Raw genomic sequence first — 21,091 nt, 5'->3', positions numbered from 1 at the left:
AGCAAAAAACAAGCAAACAAACAAACTCAAGTCCTCAACCTTCTCTCCATACCTGTATTCATACTTGTTTAGGATGCATTATGTATTCAATCTAAATAATGTATACAAATCCAGTTGCACCCCTAGACTTTATAGTACCAGCTTATTTGTAGCAGGAACTAACTAGTTTCATGACTGCTCCTGAACATTAAATGCAACTATTTAAAAAAAAAAAAAAACAACCTTTGTATTCTTCAATAAATAGTTGAAAATATGTTGTGGTATAAGAGGAGCAAAACATTTTTGGAGAAGCTGTTATTGGAAAGTAATCACCTTCATTGTAGCTCTGCTTCATCTTGGGCCGTCTCACATTACTCAGGTCACTGATTATTTTTCTATAACATGCCAGCAAGTGTTTTATTCTTTACTTTAGGGCTCTGGATGTCTCTTTAAGGCAGAATATGATAAAAACTTTTATATACAGTCAACTCCAGAATTATTGGCAACCATCATAATTAATATATCCTTACATTTCTATTTTAAGAATAAAATAACCTTTTAAATGTTGATTACCGAAAACAAAACTTGCATGAAAATTACCATCAAAATGATCTCTTGAAATAATTGCTGGCTTCTGTGTAGATCATTTATTTACACACACACTGCCTATAAACAGGAATTTTAAGTGAAATCATTTTTCAGCTTAACTTGGTTTAATACTTTCTGTACTTCAAGAAATACACTGATGCTTTCTGCTTGTTCTTTTGTGGTACAAAAACAAAATTTCAACAAAGCTTAGATGAAAACATTTAGTTTATTGCAAGACACGTGATTCTTATATTCTCAAACAATGCAAACTGCAAGAGATGCGTCCGTTGGATTTTAATTCTACAGGGCGTTGGGACCTTGGATGTATAAATAAGCCTGTGAATAAATGTGTGACGGATGTTGGATCCACAGTGCCCGTTACTGGTTAACGCTTTTTCCAAGTGAATTTCTTGCGTGCTCCAGCCTGGCCGGGCTTCTTCCTCTCTCTGACTCTGGGGTCAGATGTCAGCAGACCAGCTGAAAGCAACAGATTTTAATAATATTAAGTGTTAGTTGGTTAGGAGGTTTTCTACCAGCCTCTAAATACAGATCAAAAGATATTATTCTGTCTGTAACTGAAAAGATTCTATGAGGAGGAGAGAGAGAGACAGAAAGGGAGCGAGAATGCACCCTCTCGTGTTTCTGTAAAATTAAATGCTATAACCACTAGGGGGCAGGTTGGAGCTGAACCATCCCTGACATGTCAACTCGTAAAATTTCACACCAACTATTCTGGGACGCATTTTTTGCACTGTAGAGTGACGTGGAGAGTCGTACAAAAACTCTGTTAGCTTCAGTTGCTGTTACAAGCTGCCTGTCAAATTGCAAACTACAACCTCGCACTTAAACTTTTTTTTACGGTGTACTAATCTAGAAAACCAAGATACTTTAAAAATAGGCTTGTACACATCAGAAGTGTGCTAAATTCGAACACTTCTTGGCACCAACACAATTGGTAGAAAACTCGCAATGAACAATATGTTCAAGAATCTAGAACAGTATATAAGTCAGACTTCTAGGCCTTGCTAATAAACAACAGAAATTTGACTGCCTGGCACACAAAGTGTATTAACAACACACAAGCAAAAAGCAATATTTAACCTTCAAGATCCTGAAGTTTATGGCCAGAAAAGTGCACAAAAGCAGTGTCTGTGTGTCTCACGCTCACCTTGCCTCATGTTCTCCACATCTCCGTTAGAAACAAAGCTGAGCAGTGCTCTTGAGATGGCCAACCTCAGAGCGCCAGCCTGGGACGAGTGACCGCCACCCTCCACGCTGGCCTCCACATCAAACCTTCCCAGCATGTCCACAAAGTGTAGCGGGAACATCAGCTGCTCTCTAAAAGAGACAAATAATATCAATTCATTTCTGTCCATTATATGCAATATTGTCTCTCTAGAAAGATCGTCAAAGGAAAAACAATGAAGAAACAATGAAAAAAAAATCTGATCGGAACAATCAGATTTTTATGTTTTGAAGTGTTCCTTATAAAGGAAAGCCCATCTGGTCCCACGAGATGGATGATAAAAGAAGCCTTAGCATAAAAGGTTAAGGACTCGACTGGTGTAAGGGTGTAAAAGCAATGCCTGAATCTCTGTCCGTTTAGTGCTTCAAATATATCTGGATTTAAACCCAAATTGGCCTAAATTGGAAAGGTTTTTTTCCTTCCGTTTTTAAATAAACGAATATGAACCCTATGTCAATCACTGGAAGTACCACAGAGATAGAAATGAAGAAGCCTTTACTTTGTCACATGTTCACTCAAGCACAGTGAAATTCCTCGTCTGCATTTAACCCATCTGAGGCAGTGAACACATGCATGTGCACACACAAGTGAGCAATGAGCGCACATACCTAGAGCAATCGGCAGCTATGGTACAGCACCCAGGGACCAGTTAACGGTTAAGTGCCTTACTCAAGGGCACTTCAACCATGATACAGAGGGAAGGGAAGGGAAGGGAAGGGAAAGTGCTGTTCATTCACTCAACTCCCCCCACATTTTTCCTGCCAGTCCCAGGAATCAAACCTGTGCCCCTTTGGGTCCAAGGCTGCTTCTCTAACTTTCAGGCCATGGCAGCCCTCAAATGACAGCACTATCAGCCTGGTCTATGAATTCTGCCAGAGTGTTTTTTGTAATCGCACTTTTTCAATTTTTAACTGTACCTACAAGCAATATTTTCTACTGAACTTAGTAGGGTTTTTTTTTTGTCGTTTCTGCATTCCCCCCCAATCTCTCTCACCAATTTACCAACCAGGGAGGATGAAGGCTCACGTTTGCCTTCTCCAAGACGTGTAACCCTATCAACTGCATCTTTTTGAACAGGGCAGAGTAACACACTTGCAGGAAAGTGCTAACTGTCCTCTTCTGCATACATGAGCCCAATGTCTCCGTGACTGCCAGGGGAGAGTCTGCGCATGCTATCCCTTCCACCCAGACAAAATGGCCAATTTTTGTTCCAGCAAAAGCATCATGGGGATTCGAAATTACAATCTTTCAATCACCCTGGGAAGCTTTCTAAAACAAACAAATAGTGCACCTCGTATTTGTATCCATTTGAACGTTATTTGCATCAAAAACATGAGCCACATATCGTTTTTCCAATTTTGCTATAAAATCTTGTTTACGGCCATTGCTTTGACATATGGACATAAACGAGATTCGTTGAGACCTGTGCAAGACATTGTAGGACAGAAGTAAAACGTATAGCGGAAATCAAACTGACCAACATCTACCAACGTGGTCAAAAGACGCACGCACCCTCCTTCGAATGCTGATGTAATCAAGCCGGAAGTTTTGTTAATTTTGATAGCAATCAGGAAAGTTTGAAAAAAAAAAAAAAAAAAAGCAGGCAGTAATCGTCATTTAAACTTGTTTTTGTGCAATATTTCATTTGTAAAACAGTTTTCAAAATGGCGGCACTGACACCTGGCTGACACTTTACATTTCGAAGTCTTGCACAAGTCTCATGAAGATCGCGCAGACAAGCGATGCCTGCCATGGACCAAATGAACTAAATTCAACATGTATAATATTTAATTGCAATTAGTTGCCAATACGAGTCACAATATAAAAGGTTACTAAAACCGAAAACATAATTGAATAACACGTTAATTAAGAAATAAAGCAAGTTTAAAAATGACTTCAGTTCCCTTTAATCTGCAATGCATCCGTTAGCAAAATATTATCCTGTGAAATAACCTATAAATATGACTTTGTAGGCCGAGTGTGCGTGCTATGGATTTATTTCAATTTACACATCAAGTTTACAGCTGATTTTCTCCAAACTTGATTTTCTGTTATGAGGATGATGATAACTTAAACATTTTCACTAACTTCTCTGGATTGGCTGCACCAATTCTACCCTTATTTTAAAGATAATTAACTGTAGATTTAGAATAGCCAATAAAACAAACTTTCATTTTTTGATCAACTGGACTAATTTTGTGGGGACACCCCATTTGTGCAAACCGAATGAAGTATTCGTGTACAGTTCCATTCCCACCTTTGATGGCCTTAGAGTTTACTGCATTATGGGCATTATCTAACATTTGTGCTACTGCCAAAAACGTATTCAATTTTATTAACTTTATTAGGCCATTTCATTTTGCAGGTCACCGAGATCATTCCCATACCAAGATATCAAACTTTTGAAAGAGCGTTGTGTGTGTAACCCTGTTTTTTTTTTTAATAACACAGTGAGATACCGTATCTGATCACATTTCCCATCTTTCATTGAACACAGGGTAGAACAGACTTGCAATACTCTACTAGAGGTGCAGTAGAGGTTCCTGAGTTGTTTGCGCATTCTGTGCTACGCGCTTCCTGGTTCCTGAGTTGTTTGCGCAGAGTCCTTTTTTCCTGCGAGTCCTGGCGTTAATCACTAATCTTTTTTAACTTTTTTCTACAAATAATTTTCCAGTATCCTCTTCATTTTTATTGTACTGTCGCTTTCCTTTTTGTACTTTCGACTTTCGCTTTCCTTTTTCCGTTTTTTTCTCTCTCTTTTTTCAGAAGAGCACCGAGACCGGAAACTTTCCTTTTCTCTCCTCTTGTGTAAAGACCACAAGCGGAGGCCATCTACATCGGATATGCTTTAATATCAACAGATCTTCGATTAAGGTACGTGAATCTTTTCATCATGGCACACCTTCAGCCTGTTCAGTGTGCTGAGTGCAGGATGTTTAGTCATTCTTCCTCCGTCGCTAGCGATAGCTTTATTAGCTTCATTTGTGATAAGTGCAGATTAGTTAGCTCTCTGACGGAGAAGATTACAGTGCTAGAAGCACGTGTCCAGGCTTTAGAGAAGGTCAGTGAGCGTGAGAATAGTGTAGTTTCTGTAGGGGAAAGTCTGGACGCCCTAGGTGGAGTTAGTAATCCCCCAACTCCGGCATTAGAGCCCTTACAGCGGGGCGAAAGGGTGACAACTCGGCGGCATAAGCGTAGAGCCAAAGCTACCGCTGAGGCTCGTCCATGGGAGCACCACTCTTCTCCGCGTCACATGTCGAACAGGTTTGCTCTCCTTAGTGACACACCCACTGAGAAACCTGAAAGAGCTCTGGTTATAGGGGACTCTATCATACGGCACGTGAAATTAGCTCAGCCTTTAGTGGCACCAGCAGCTTTAGTCAGGTGCATACCGGGAGCCAGGGTGCCGGACATAGCAGGTAATCTTAGGGTCCTAGGCAAGCACAGGTTCTCAAAGATAGTTATCCATGCAGGAGCTAATGATATACGCCTTCGTCAGTCTGAGGTTACTAAGGGTAACTTTGTAGAGGTGTTTAAATTAGTGAAGGCGATGTCCGATGCTGTAGTATGTTCTGGCCCCATCCCAATGCGGCGTGGCGATGTAGCTTACAGCAGGTTATGGTCGCTGAACTGCTGGCTGTCCAGGTGGTGCTCTGAAAACAGTGTGGGCTTTATTTTTTAATTAGGCTAATTTTGAGGGCACTGCTGGCCTGTTAGGGCGGGACGGTATCCATCCCACTCGGGAAGGTGCTGCTCTCATTTCCTGCAGCATAGGTTATAGTCTCAGGACAGGCCTAGTTAATTCCTGACAATCCAGAGCCAAGGCCAGGGAGCAGACGAACAGGCTAAACCGACTGTCTGCTAGCTGCACAGAGTCATCACTCAGGGTCCACTACATTGAGACTGTGTCTGTTCCCCAGGCTAAACAAAAAGGTAGAAATTTTCAGAGAGTTTGCTCCAGTAACCTAATCAATATAAAATTAGATCATACTGACTGTACAGCTGCTGCCAGCACCTTTGATCTAAAGGTGGGGCTATTAAATATTAGATCTCTTACATCTAAAGCACTAATGGTTAATGAACTCATTACTGATCAGGAGTTTAATGTACTTTGTTTAACTGAAATATGGATTAAGCCAAATGAAAATATAGCATTAAATGAAGCGAGTCCTCCTGGATACAGTTATATACAAGAGCCTTGTCAAACTGGCAGAGGAGGAGGCGTTGTGGTTATTTATAATGATTATCTAGGTGTAACACAAAAACCTGGTTATAAATTTAACACATTTTAAGTTCTTCATACTCATATAATGTATGTAGCCTCGAAAAATAAGTCTACCCAGTTAATTCCATTGCTTATTATTTACAGGCCCCCGGGGCCATATTCTGAGTTTCTTTCTGAATTTGCAGATTTTCTCTCAAATCTGGTTATTTCCTTAGACAAAGCTTTAGTTGTCGGAGATTTTAATATTCACTTTGATAACCCAGAAGACCCTTTAAAAACAGCGTTTGTGTCCATTTTAGATTCAGTAGGGATTAATCAGAATGTCATAGGACTGACCCATAATGGTGGTCACACCCTTCATCTAATACTAGCATTCAGGTTAAACGTAGACAATAGTCATACTTCCACAGTCTGAAGTTCTCAGATCATTATCTCATCTCATTCAAACTATGTAATAATCAGGGATGAGAATGAAAAATATTTAAAAAGTCTGAAAAAACCAGGGCGGGGCCCATGGCCCAGGGGGCGGGGCCCAGGGGTTCCAGGGACTAATGATTTTTGGCTATTTTTTATTTATTTATTTATTTATACCCCAAAACCATTAATTTTATCAGCAAAAAGTTGCAATGTATTTGGAAATAAATTCCCCTTCTTGGTGGACTACCAGGTGAAAATGATTAATATGGTACAAGAGACTTGTTTTTAATCAATTCACATTTGATGATTTCAAAAAATCAATGCACCTTTTAATATAAACGAGCTCTACAGTATTATATTTCTGCATTTTTGCTATTCATGTCTTTGAATACTCTAATCCTTTACAATGAAGTGCAAACCAGAAAAAAGTTCTGTCATATAATTCTCTGAAGCTTTCTTCTGATGTTATCATGGTAGCAGGAGCTCTTGCATATTAAGCAGGCAACATTCAACATCACTCATCACTTCCCTTTCAACTGCTGTGTGTACTAACTAGGTTTTATCTGGACAGGATGTTGTGTAATGTAATGCATATATCATATGGTCAATTTGAAGATCGAGATGGTGATTTTGAGTTAAAGAACAGGCATGTACAATGGGCATTACAAATTGGAAAATTTTTTTTAAATCAAAAACTATAAGTTCATCTCGGCCTAAAAAAATGTGGGCAGACGCTCCCGCGCGGCACATCCCAGCAATTCCCCCCCATGAAATGAGCAATAAGTAGGAGAGTTATACACGGTATCATACCTAAAATTTTATCAGAAATATAGATATGATATTATGATTCTCCCCAACATGCTACATTAGACAAGCCAACCTCATTTATAAAAAGATACACACTTATATATGACGTGTATTTGATATATATGATGTATATTCATACATTGTCTGGTTCCTCTCGAGGTTTCTTCCTCATGTCGTCTGAGGGAGTTTTTCCTTGCCACCGTCGCCACAGGCTTGCTCATTGGGGATAGATTAGGGATAAAATTAGCTCATGTTTTAAGTCATTCAAATTCTGTAAAGCTGCTTTGCGACAATGTTTATTGTTAAAAGCGCTATACAAATAAACTTGATTTGATATTGTTACTTTACGGAAATCTTCAATAAGTTTGGTCTTTTCATGACAGCCTGTTGTAGACCTATAATGCACATGAAATGACACTCCTCACCTCAACATGTCCTTTACAATCATTTAAGCCACCATGGGCAATGCTGAAATCACTGCTGCAAACAGTACATCACGCGAAACTGTCATTATTTTCTACCCTTATTAGACAGGGAGATTCTTTTGTGTGATCTGAGCTGAAGTGGGTTTTGTACTTTCGTTTTTTGGGGCGCGCGCTCTCTCTCTCTCTCTCTCTGCTATGCCGGTCGGTCCTCCAGAAAAGAGATAAAAGCCCGCCCACACTGAAAGCTGATTGGCTTATTTTGCTGAGTAACCCAATCAGGATGCTCTTTGTCTGGCATGCGCTACATGAACAGGCACACAGGCAGTGTTGCCACATTGGGTGGTTTTAAGTGCATTTTGGCGGGTTTTGAACATATTTTGGGATGGAAAACGTCAGCAATATCTGGCAACACTGCACACAGTCTCCCTCGCGTGCGCACATTCTGAGATGCGTGATGCAGACCTTAAATGTTGTGCGCGCACGCTCTTGCTCGCTTCTATCAATATGCAGGAGACTCCCGGAAGTTCCGGGAGACTTGGGATGTCTGCGTTATAAGGTGACCACAGATCGTTAATCATACCCCCCGAAAATTTCTCAACGGATTTACATCGATCTCAAAAACGATCATTTTGGTCTGAAAAAGTCGGAAATCCGCCGATCGGCGGAAAATTTTCCATCCCTGAATAATATATGCACCTCACCACGCTACTGTATTAAACGTACATTCACGTCAACTACTGCACAGAGCTTTATAAATGACCTCCCAAAGTTATCAACTTTGATTGGGTCACTGTCAGCCCCTGCAGAACTTGATCAGGCAACTGAATGCTTAGAGTCAACATTCCGCCATACTTTAGATAATGTAGCTCCTCTTAAAAGGAAAATGGTCAGAGACAAAAAATTAGCACCCTGGTATAATGATGACACTCACACATTAAAACAGACCACTCGAAAATTGGAACGTAAATGGCGTCAAACAAAATTGGTAGTGTTCAAATTAGCGTGGAAGGAGAGCTTCCTGAAGTACAGAAAAGCTCTTAGTGCTGTGAGATCAACATATCTCTCCTCCTTAATAGAAGATAACAAAAATAATCCTAGATTCCTATTTAATACTGTAGCAAAATTAACAAGGAATAAGTCCACTATAGACACATGCACACCTGCAGTATATAATAGTATCGATTTCATGAATTTTTTTAAATGACAAAATTGAGAATATCCGACAAAAAAATTCAAACTACTAATTTAAGGTTAGACAATGAAAGTGACCTTGTAGTTAACCATATAACTGTATCAGATCATCAATTAGAATGTTTTACTCCCCTTAAAGAAACTGAATTACTTTCATTAATCTCGGCATCAAAAGCCTCAACTTGCGTACTAGATCCCTTACCTACACGTCTATTCAAACAGATAATACCTGAAGTAATTGAACCGCTTCTAAAAATAATAAATTCTTCTCTCACGATTGGCTATGTACCCAATTTTATTGTTAAAAGTGCTATACAAATAAATTTGACTTGACATTTGAAAGACAAATATTGTACTTTTTACTCCACTACATTTCTCTCAAGGTCCTCGTTACTACAAAGCAGCTCTGAAAGTGGATGTTTTTTTTCCCTTTTCTAAAATGTGATTAGGTTTTTCGCAGGTGACACTGAGACAACCGATCAGTAAAATCACTTGGGTCACGTCTCATCCATAGACTGTGTAAAATCAAGTTCAAAGATTTCTCTGCAGCATTATTTAACACAATCAGTTGATAGCAGAATGGAAGGAGGTGGTACTTCTGGGGAATTCACACACTCTTGGCTATAGCTAGAACCCATGTTTCAGTTTTCTGAAAGGAATAAAGAGTCGTTTCATTTTAAATATCTGCTTTGTTTGCCTAAAACGGAGCACATCACAGCCTACAAAAACTCGCCATCCAACCTGTGGAAGCATATTGAGGTATGTAGACGTTTTATTCCAAGAGAAAGCTTGTAATGACGTTGTCTGTGCTTTTAGAGCTAGCGACGATGTTGCAATAGCTGTGCAGTCTGGTTAGTCAAATGACTTTCTATGGATTTGCCCACCAAGTTGCCATCGCCTTGTCCACAGCTAATAACACATAGCTAGTTAACTTGGACACTGTTAGTTAGCATGTAAAAACAATGTTACGCTAACATGAATAATGCTAACTTATCTGAAGTGCTTTCAGAAATATGTTTTAGCATAATAAACCAAATAAACAGAATGTAGAAATCTCTCTTTTCTAGTAATGTTAGCTACCCAATATGATTTTGAGTTTGAAAAGCGTTTGCTAGCATGTCAGGTGGAGCTTCACTGACTAGCTAGCTTAATGTTAAACCACCATGATTCCACAGGCAGATTCATATGTGCATGAATGCATACACACGCGCAAGACCTGTGAGATGGACAGTATTGTCACAACAATTGCTGGAATTTTTTGTTTTGATGCCAGATGATGGTCTTGCATTTTTTTTGTCTTGCTTAAAACAGTGTTGCTGTTGGGCAGTTATTAAGCTTGAGGTGTGGACCTGGGTTTGAAGCAGGTTGGACTGTCATTTTTATTTTCTGAGCAAGCTGCATTTACAGCTATTCCACTGTCTCCCTGATTATCATACACATACATGTGCGCACACACTGCCAGAGCTGGGTCAGAACACTAACCATGCTGGTTTGTCGGGGTGGGGAGGAGTGTTACAATTTAAAAAAAAAATGAAAATGATAATGGCTCTTTTTCAGTTCAGTTGTGTTTCATTTTGTAACATTATACCAGGCGTTTATTCTACAGGTTCTACAAGTTAGTCACTAAATGCAGTCGGTTGCTTCAGAGGCATTAGGTTTTGTAAATGCTGTGGCAATAATACAACAATGCATTGACAGAAAATGTACTTTTAATACTTAAGTATTTTTAAAAGCAAATACTTCAGTACTTTAACGCAAGTAAAACTTTGACTGTACAACTTTCACTTGTATCAGAGTAACATTTGACCAGTGGGATCTGTACTTTGACTTAAGTAATGAAGTTGGGTGCTTTGTCCACCTCTGGTCATCGGTGAACTAGGTTCATACACGTAATCTAACATTCTGTCCTTTTTACTTTTGATTTGCACTGTGGTCCTCAACTCGACTTCCAAGGATTCATGTTTGAAGTTTCCTGCTCTGGTGGGAAAAGGAAAACTTGCGGAAAAATCTGAAGCATAGCTCCCCAGGACTGGAGCTAAGAACCTCTTCCACCATGATCCCTGACTGCCAGCATGTATACACAAAAAGAGTTTGAGAGTCATCAAGTTTGAAGGCAGAGCAATGCGTCTCACTCTTCTGAGACCACATAAACATCACCCATCCTCTTCAATGGGTTAGGACTGTGTGATAAGAGCAGGCCCACTACTCACTCAGCTGTGTAATTAACCTTCCTCCAAGACATACAAAAAGAAGGAAAATACAATAGCATAGTGAGGAGAAAACTGCTGTGTATGAACATTTTCTTATAAAGGCTTTGGCTTTAGCATTCTAAAGAGCACAAAGGCTAGAACAGGCTAGAGTACCCATATTAAATGGTTCATATCAGGACAACTCTGACTTTATCACAAATTACAATGCCACGACTCTGTATAAAATACGAGGATAAACCACAGACTGGTGTCATGCTACTACCCTGAAGAATTCTTTTCCAAAAACAGCACGCATCAAAATCTTTTATTCCGTTTATTTCCTCTTCCACAGTGAAGTTTCTTTTATTAAAGAATGACAAGTCATACTTTTTAGCCATTCATATGACACTTATGATCCTGGAACGACATCTTTTTATTTCCCCCGTTCTCTCTTGATGTTAATAAGATGTAAATGTGCAGTTCGTCATGTAACCAAGACCTCTGTTCTGAATTACCGTGCTGACACCAGAGACTCCTTCCTTAAATAAAAGTCTCTGTAAAGAAAACTTCATATCAACAATTACGTGTGTTTCAAATCTGTTCGTTTGGTGCATCCCTACCCAAGTCGTTACTAAAAGAATGGAAATGAAAGTGCGTTAATAAATTAAAAAAAGTGCATTCATAAAAACAAAATGCTATTGTAGATAATTACTTTCTGACCAATCAGAGTTGACAATTTTGTTGGATAAAAGCACCTGTTGAGGTTCTGAATAGCATAGTAGCTAAGGGCTATTCTTTTTTTTTTTGTTTAAGGGGTAAATACTGTATAGCATTTTTTTTGGTGTGGTCCATGGTCCCTTTTTATGGCAGGCTTGGTTCAGTTTGCTTCACCTTCTACTTTGTAACACCTGCTATCCGGTACAAGGTGCAATCTATGCATGTTTTTTTTTTACATGTTGGTGCATAATAAAAACTATAACTGTATTCAGTGCTGCAACTTGAACCCCTGACCTTCTGATTATTAACCAAGAGCCTTTGACTAATGAGCCACAACATCCATTTCCAGCTCACGTTACTAACCCTGTGCTACCCGTCTAGGCCAGAGCCCAATCTTAGTGCGCGTGCGCGCACACACACACACCTGTCCTGTAGAATGGGGAAATACTGCATGTAGTTCCTGCCATTGATTGTGATACGGCCAGAGCCTCGATCTCGGAGTGTGACGTTGGCTTTGGATGATTTTCTCCTTCCTGTGGCAGAGTGAAAGAGTAGTGAGGGAGAGTAAGAGAGAACAGAGGCTCTCTTGGTAAGATCATTGGTATGTAGAGTGATGGAGCATGGTCATGATGGTGAAAATGTTTCATGTGGAGTCCTGACAATGAAAACAGTAACAGTTGTGTGTGCATACCATCGGACTGACTGAAGGCCACTCCGTCCTCACTGTGCTGTAGTGCGGGAATCTCTTGCTTGCTGGACTGAACCTCCAGTTTCCGGCGGAAACGCTGGAGAAACTCTTCCTCCATAGAGCAGTAGGGCATGGACAAGAGCCTCTCCACCAGCTGCAAGAACCGCGCATACTGCATGTATGCACGCGCGCACAACGCAGTGGCAAAGAAAAATACATTCATTCAATCAGACTTGACTTGAACTTTTCCAACAGCACCCTCTTGTGTCATCTTTCGGAAGTATACCAGCTGTAAAAGTGTTTTTAAAATGGTATGATGGATGCTTGGCACTTGCCTCATGATCAGAGATATTCTCTACCAGTAACTGCTCAAGCTCCTCCTTCAAAAGCCACCGGCTACCGCTCAGGGATCTGAAAGCATACACATACAGACAACTTTAATTTAATGCTCATATAATGTGCAAATAATATCAAACAGATCTAATTATATCACTTCTGTCAGACCAGTGCAACACTGAACAAATCTTGGTAATTAGTACTTTATTTACTACAACACTACTATAATCATCTTTGTGTAGTTGTGGATGGATTTTTCTTGCCGAGTGTGATCCCTGTATTGGCATTCTCAGTCACCTGAAGAACAGTTACTCTTGTTTTTCCTTACATACCACACTAATGTATGTGCATCAATCATTTCATGTGCATTTTTGGCCATAATTTCCAACCCTCTTTCCTATAGAGCTTTATATAGCTGCCTATTGAAAAGCAACTAGGTCAGGTGGTCTTTGTAAGTCACAGCCCCTAGGAACGTGAATGTGAAAAATTCTGGAAGGTACAGGCTTTCCTTAACTGAAAGGCCTCTCTTTTAAGCACATATATCAAGCAGAAGTCATCAAGTTCTAGCATTTTTAAGATTTTAAGATTCTGCCTCCACCACACTGATTTTCCATGTTTAACATGTTATAAATCTAATAAAAACAAAACAAAAATACCTATGACCATGAAAACTACATCTTTAAGCTGCCTTTGTTCAGAGCCTACAGATGTTTTGCATTTTGTTAAACTGGCTCCAGGCCCGTGATAGACTGGTGACCTGTTTGGGGTGTACCCCACCTCTCACCCGAAGTCAGCTGGGATTGGCTCCAGCTTCCTCCATAACCCTGATGGATAAACAGTATAGATAATGGATGGATAAACTGGCTCCTTATCTATCTAAATATGCTCTCTGTTGGTAGAAAGCCAAAAGTGTGTTCGAAAAGCAGAAGGATAAGAAAACATACAGTACACATTAGGGGTTGCGACCTCATGTGGGGTCACTTGATTTACAGTTGGGATTGTGTGTGGGGGAAACCCACCCCTCACAATCTCCTCTCCTTTTATTTTGCATATTATTATAAGAAGCATCACTATTTATGAAAAAGGATTTGGTGTGCTTCGATTCTGAAATGTTACTGGGAGACATGTTCAAACAAGCCATGTTTAAATTAAAGAGTGTACGCTGTATGAGCTGTTTAAGTCTTTCACCATCTTGACAACTTAATTTGAATTCTGAAAACCTCTCCTGTAGCCTTCAAACCTAACGAAATCTCTTTTTAACGTAGAAGCCTTTTGGATTCCTTAGACGAGTATACGTTTGGATGTAAAGTCTGAGGTTTTCCATTGGAGACGCTACTCATGACAGTCACGACGGTAGAATGTTTTGAAGAGAAACAGAGGTTTTAAAGAGAACCATCAGTGTGAATGAAATCGCTTAACATTTCATGGTTTGATTTAGAAACTGGACCGACAGGGATGTTTTGGTGCTGATATGTCATCTATAGGAATGTTGCTTTTAAACCTTCAAATAAACATGAAATTTTTCTTGTTTGAACATCATTTATACTGTTCAAAATGTCACAGAAGCCATATATGATGAATCTGGTTTAAAAAAGTGTTTAAACACTTAAAAATGTACATAAACAAACGATCAGAACTGCCAGAATTCAGCCTCAGTGCCACCTGAGGTGTTTTCCCCAGACCGCCACACATATACATACTGATGCAGAGGTTAGAAAATATTAGAACATATTGCAAGTTTCAAAGTATTATTGTTTTTCCAAATTGTACATCATTAGAAACGTTTGAGTGCGGTACTTACATCCGTTTGGTGTCTTGAGTAAAAAGTCCTTTACTTCTCAACTTGTCTTGATATTTTTCTATCGCCAACACTTTCCCAAACGTATCCTGGAATCGGTAAGGATTTCAAAGCATAAGAACCGGCAAAAGGACTAAGCAACCCGGATTTTTATGTGAAATGCTAGATTATTAAACATCACAATAACAACAAAATACATTCGAGTGAGACACAGCTGGGGAAAAAAAACGCACCCGTTTAAATAGTTCAAGTGGAAACGGACCCTTTAGCAAGTATGAATAAAACAACAACAAAAAATGTATTCAGGAATTCCTTGAAAGAAAACAAAACACAAACAAAAAAAGAATTATAAAATCCACCCCCACTTTTTTTTTTTTTGTTTTTTACTTTTTTTTTTTTTTTTAACACACACATACAGGGATCTCCATTATGAAGGCAGATCCCATCTCTGTCTCTTCAGCCCTGGCTGGATTTAATTGTGTGTGGGGGGAAATTGAATTGGGGAGCACTTGGGCCATAACCCCTCTCTCTCTCTCTCTCTCTCTCACACACACACACACACACACACACACACCTTCCCTCCTCCTGGCAGGAGGGGCTGCCATGCAGAGCCGGATGGCGTCCTCGGGCATTCTTGTCTAAATTGGCATCGCGCCCACGAGCCTGGAGTGCCCGTCAGGCGTCATGGCGATGAAGCGAAGCGGGGCAGGGTGCGTGTGTGTGCGCGCGTGTGTGCATGCGCGCGCACGCGCATGCAGCTCACGTCGGCCCTTTCCCCTCGGCCGCACGAGAATTCATTTCCCCCCGCAATTATTCCGCAGCTGTTTGTTTAATTCCATCCTGATAGAGTGCATCTAATCCACCGGCGCTCGCCAAAAAAGCAAACATCGGGCAAAAACCAATTTTCAGCGCAAAAAAAGAGAGAGAGGAGTAATAGAAAAGAAATAGAGTAAAAGAGAGGGAGGGGAGAGAAAAAAAAAAAAAAACAGGGTAAGATGAGTGGAATGCACATTACACATTTGTAAAAAGACTGCCTGAAAAAGGAGCTGGAGAAATTCAACCAAGCTAGGGAAAAGCAGAGTCAGGCACAATCAAGGCCACTTTACTAGGGGTGGGGGGGAATAAGAGAATGTTTCAGATTTGATATGAGCTGTGAGCTTTTCAAATTCAATCAAATCAGAGGAACGTTGTACAGCATGACAAGGTGGACTTTAAAGCAGCTTTTGAAAAAATTTGCAATAAAATAACATCTTTATCTTATAGCATGTGCATTACAATGTAGAGAATAAGAGAGAACTATGATGCAAGAAGTGATGCAAGAACGATATCTGTACTTTGTCCAAATTATTGCTGTGCACGTACAGGTTATTTCCACGCACACCAATATGCTCTTTATCAGATTTCAGCACATTACGTACTTGATCACTGGTATAAACAGCATAATACCAATACAGGATATCCTTAGATTAAAGCTGTTTTCAGATTTCTAGAAATCTGATACCAGCGCCTGGATTTCAGCCCAATAGTCAGACAATAATTGGTGCAGTAACAAAAATCAAATCAGATAAATAGATAGATCTATAGATAGTAATAGACAGATAGAGTTTTGTTGGTGCAGAGTAACAGTAGAACTCCATTTTGCATACACCATGTATTATGAAAGATATTAGATTCCTGTCTGCCTCATGTAGGCCCCAAGTTTTTTAATTAATCAGATCAAGTTTAAATTATTCCCATAATTAGATTTTTTTTAACAGTTATCTGATTGTGTGCGCAAATGTACTCAGTGTTAAGATTTAATGTCTTTTTCTTTGTAACTTGGTTAAATTTACAAATCACGTCTGTAAAAATAGTCCTGAAATGCAGCATTACGAACCAGGATTTAAAAAAAAAAGTGTTCATGTGTATACTGCATCTGCGTTCTTTCCTTTTCCGTCTTGTCCCAGTAAAATATTGCTCTCTGCCGGCTGGGGAGCTGTACGTTATTTTCTGATTTGACATACCTATTTAAATGAACAGCAGGGGTCTCGGCTACTGCCGGGCAAAAGGGGAGAGGCTCGGGGGGCTCGGGCAAGTCGAGGACAATGCCACATTAATCAACACGCGCACATGGATCTGCACTGCTATGGCGTCACGTCTTAGCCCAAGGTCGAGTCCAGAGATAAACGGCAGAGGAGAAAGGAGAAGGAGCAGGAGAAACATGAAGAAAAAAAAGAAACTTTGAAAAGGAATTAGCTGAGGTGACAAAGAGCTGGTTAGAGTGCAGTGATGTCTCTGGGGTTCGTTTCCCAAATCCTCATTGCACAGCTGTACCTCTATAACACACGCGCACGCACGCATCTAAAATAGCACAAAGCCCAGGCATGCCTACTGAAGTGTGTGCTGCTCCCTGCTGTAAATGCGATTTTGGGAGGCAAAAGCGTTACAGTGAACAAACCCGACAGTGAACTACTCCTCTACACACTCCTTAGTCTAGGGGCAGCTGATGTGACGTAAATATCATATCACAATTCTCAAAGATTTTTCTATGATACATAATATGCATCAAGACGAACGTACAGGTTTGAACTGGAGTGTTGTGTTTAAAATAAAACCTATGAAAATGGATGATATTTCAAACCAATGTCTATAAAAATAAACTGAATACTGACAAGGAGGAAAAAATAAATGCTGTAATAAACATGATTAACACTGTACAGTTTTAAAGATTCTGTACGACTCCGCTCCTTTCATTCAGTTCGTAATTGTTAAAATAAATGATACCATGATATCTCCGAAAAGCACACTGTGACATTTATCACAATATCGATATCATTTTTATAATCACCCAGCCATTGATGTACATAGCTAACATAGAAAGCGTCAAGATAAACCCAGCCTGCTTAAACATGTTCATTTCAACAACAGAACTGCATGGATTACTCAGAGAGAAAGAGAAGCTGCATGCGAATGACGGTGAAGGACGTAGAGAAAGAAAGACTCAAACAGGCAGACAGGGACACAAAGCCAGCCAGTCATTATTTGAAAAATTTTAACATAGATTCTCAACCTCGGGATTGGCAGAGATGTGAAAGGGGTCAAAGGACACATTACTAACCTTTATATTTTAAATGTACTTTTATGCCTGTAAACTTGAATATTTAAGGATTATTGATAATTAAAATGGTCAGGCGGTCATTATTAAAATTTCATTAGCCTTCATTCAGGCTTGAGATCCTCTTAAGCCCATTTTACACCAGACCTCAGCGGTGTCATGTCCAACATGCTGTCATGTTAATCAAAGCCTTTATTGCAGACACCGTCAGTGTTTGGTGCAGTGATTTAAAATACTCCCCTCATTTATTTATTCATTTTTAAAAAAAGTATGATGGTCATGTTTTCTAGTTAGAAACACTACTAAACATACTACTTGTGTGATATTTTGCACAGTATGAGCACAATATGAAAAATTCTAACCCTTACAATGGGGTCAGTAGCCAAAAGAAGCTGAGCACCCTTTGCATTTACATGATATACTACACATTGACACACCCAGCGAGAGTCAACATGAGGACAGTATACTGGTAGACATATGTTTGAAGAATCCCTGAAGAAAAATTCCCTAATGTTGAGGAAAGTCGGTTGAAGTCATTTACATTTTAAATGGACCTTTTAAGAGCACATTCAGAACACGAGCGGTTTGTACATTGTAGCCAGATTGGTGTGTGGTGGAGCATCTTTTAATGGCTCCAAATAAACGGTAAAAAACAAACAAACAAAAAAAACCCTTTTCAACTCACAATTGACTTAACATGACAAATTACTTTTGAACCTCACAATTCTGAATTAATATTATGCAATAATGATGTTTTACCTCAAAACTGAGAGTTAATATGAGGCAACAGTGATTTTTTTACCTCACAGTTACGAGTTAACACCACTGATAACCAGGTGCCTTTTCTGAAACCCACAATTGACTTAACTCCTCTCTGGGGGTGGGGGGGTGGGGGGATGAGGTGGAGGGGGGGGGTAACAGGAGGACAGAGGACGGGAAGGAGCAGTAGCCTAGCCTGACAAAAAAGCAATACTGGACAATGTGCAATATAAATGTGCAATACCTCTCCTGCTGGACTTTTTTTCATATCTTTTTAATATATTTGTATATGTAAATACTTAATTTATCTAGAAGTTTTCTAAAGACTTAAATTTATCTAGAAGTTCTCTCTTTTTTTTCTATTCTATTCTCTGTTTATCCTATAATGATGCTACTGGAATTTTAATTTCCCTGAGGGAACCCTCCCAAAGGGATCAATAAAGTTCTAATCTAATCTAATCTAATCTAATCTAATGACAATGGGACTTTTTAACCTCACAGTTGTGAGTTAATACAAGTATTATGTAATAATGATGTTTTACCTCACAACTGAGAACATGGTGACTTTTTACCTCACAAATCTGAGTTACAATAATGCAACTTTACACTTCACAGTTGAAAGATTACATTTACTTTTTACCTCTTAATTACAAGCTAATATTACTCAGTAGTGACTTTTCAATTTCACAATTGAGAATTAATGTTACGCAATACTGATCCTTACCTCAACTGAGCATTAATATTACACAACAGTGACTTCTTACCTCACAAATATGAGTTAATATTATGCAATAATGAGTTTTTAATCTGACAACTAAGAATTGCTATTAAGCAATGTTGACTTTTTACCTCACAATTATGAATTAATATCACCAACAACCTGTGGTAACAATGCGCTTTTTTTTTTTTAAACTCATAATTGACTCAACATGACATGGGACTTTTTAACCTCACAGTTGTGAGGTTTATCTCACAACTTTTCTGATGTTTTATCTCACAACTGACAGTTAATATGTGGAAATAGTGACTTTTTAACTCAAATTTGAGTTAGAATTATGTAATAGTCAATTTTGACTTCTTAATTAAGGCATTATGTTCCACAATTGTAACTTTTTTACCTCACAATTATCAATTAATATTACACAGTGACATTTTAATCTCACAACTGAGAACTGATTACACAATATTGATTCTTACCTCACAACTAAGAGTTAATATTACACAAGTGATTTTTTTTATCTAACAATTGAGAATTGATATTAAGCAATATTGACTTTTTACCTCACAATCATGAGTTAATACCGCCGATACCCTGTGGTAACGATGTGCATTTTTTTTTTTTAAACTCACAACTGGCCTAACATGACATTGGGACTATGAAACCTCACAGTTTTGAGTTCATATTCTGCAATAATGACTTTTTACCTCACAACTGAGTTAATATATGTTAGTGTCATTTTACCTCACAAATGTGAGGCAGAATTATTACCATGGTAACTTTTTACTTCACAATTGACAGATTACATTTACTTTTTGCCTCTAAATTACAAGCTAAAATTACACAAAGTGACTTTTTAATTTCACAACTGAGAATTAATATTAAGTAATATTGACTTTTTAACCACACAATTACAAATTGATATGACACAATAGTGACTTTATTTCACAACTGAGAATATTTAAATAATATTGGCTGGCATTGAGTGGTATATCAGATATATTCCATTCCATGATACTGAATGAGTTGAAGACGAGTTCAATGTCATGCTAGCTGAATGGAATACATCCTGATATACCATGAAAAAAGCAATTATTATTATTATTATTATTATTATTATTATACATTCCTTTCGGGGTTTTCAACGCGTCTTTCTCTTTCAAAAGTCTCTCAAAATCTTCTGTATTTAACAAAGCAAACCTGGCAGCTATGTTTGTTTGTTTACAAATGGTCACATTCGCTCGCTAGCGCGGAAGTTTTATGTCTCCGATGTGTGACGTCATGTCTTGACAACTTGCAATATCGCAAACCATATTCAACATTCATTCTCCACTGGGTAGAGTGACGTAATACACGTAGGATAAGCGATATGCTAACAATATTGCATGCCATCAAACCAAATGAATGAAACCTGCTAGAAGGGAATAGAATACATGCTTTTATTCCATCGAAAAAGTGTCTTGTACGTATGCAATAGTATGCAATAGTGATCGTTTACCTCACAATTACGAGTTAATATTACACAATAGTGACTTTTTACCTCATAACTGCAAGTTTATATTCCACAATTGCAACTTTTTATCCTGAAATGATGAATTCATATCTCAAATTGTGACTTGTTTTTATCTCACAATCGTAAGCTAGTGGGACTTTTTGCTTCAGCTTATTATGCTATCCCCTACCCCTAAACAAGCCACATGAACAATGCAGATGAGTTCTATTGTTCATCCTAAGACATTCTGGCCAGTTCCTACTGAAAAGACGACTGCAGGTAAGTTATATTCCTTGTTTACATACTGATGAATATGCTTGGTTTTGTTGTGGATTAATTATTGGAAATGGAAGCACTGGTCTAACTGTGTGATAAGTAACTGCGATATAAAGTTGTAATTGTGATGTTAACTCATAACTGAC

The 21,091-nt window shown here is 38.8% G+C and overlaps 1 protein-coding gene across 1 annotated transcript in view; it reads right to left on the bottom strand.

The window, feature by feature from the left end:
* Positions 1 to 774: 774 nt before the first annotated feature.
* The window catches only part of mrps9 (mitochondrial ribosomal protein S9), a 57,452-nt gene continuing 37,135 nt past the window's right edge, over positions 775 to 21,091 (bottom strand). The window contains exons 6-11 of the mRNA XM_060918171.1: positions 14,610 to 14,695; positions 12,808 to 12,883; positions 12,476 to 12,644; positions 12,209 to 12,317; positions 1,736 to 1,905; positions 775 to 1,044 (exon numbers count right to left, since the gene is read on the bottom strand). Coding sequence (XP_060774154.1) covers positions 953 to 1,044; positions 1,736 to 1,905; positions 12,209 to 12,317; positions 12,476 to 12,644; positions 12,808 to 12,883; positions 14,610 to 14,695 — 702 coding nt within the window. The 3' untranslated portion in view covers positions 775 to 952. The remainder of the gene's footprint in view (positions 1,045 to 1,735; positions 1,906 to 12,208; positions 12,318 to 12,475; positions 12,645 to 12,807; positions 12,884 to 14,609; positions 14,696 to 21,091) is intronic.

This window comes from Neoarius graeffei, chromosome 4, assembly GCF_027579695.1.
Source record: "Neoarius graeffei isolate fNeoGra1 chromosome 4, fNeoGra1.pri, whole genome shotgun sequence".
In the NCBI taxonomy this organism is placed as follows: Eukaryota; Metazoa; Chordata; class Actinopteri; order Siluriformes; family Ariidae; genus Neoarius; species Neoarius graeffei.
This window is presented reverse-complemented; position numbering and strand designations above follow the sequence as displayed.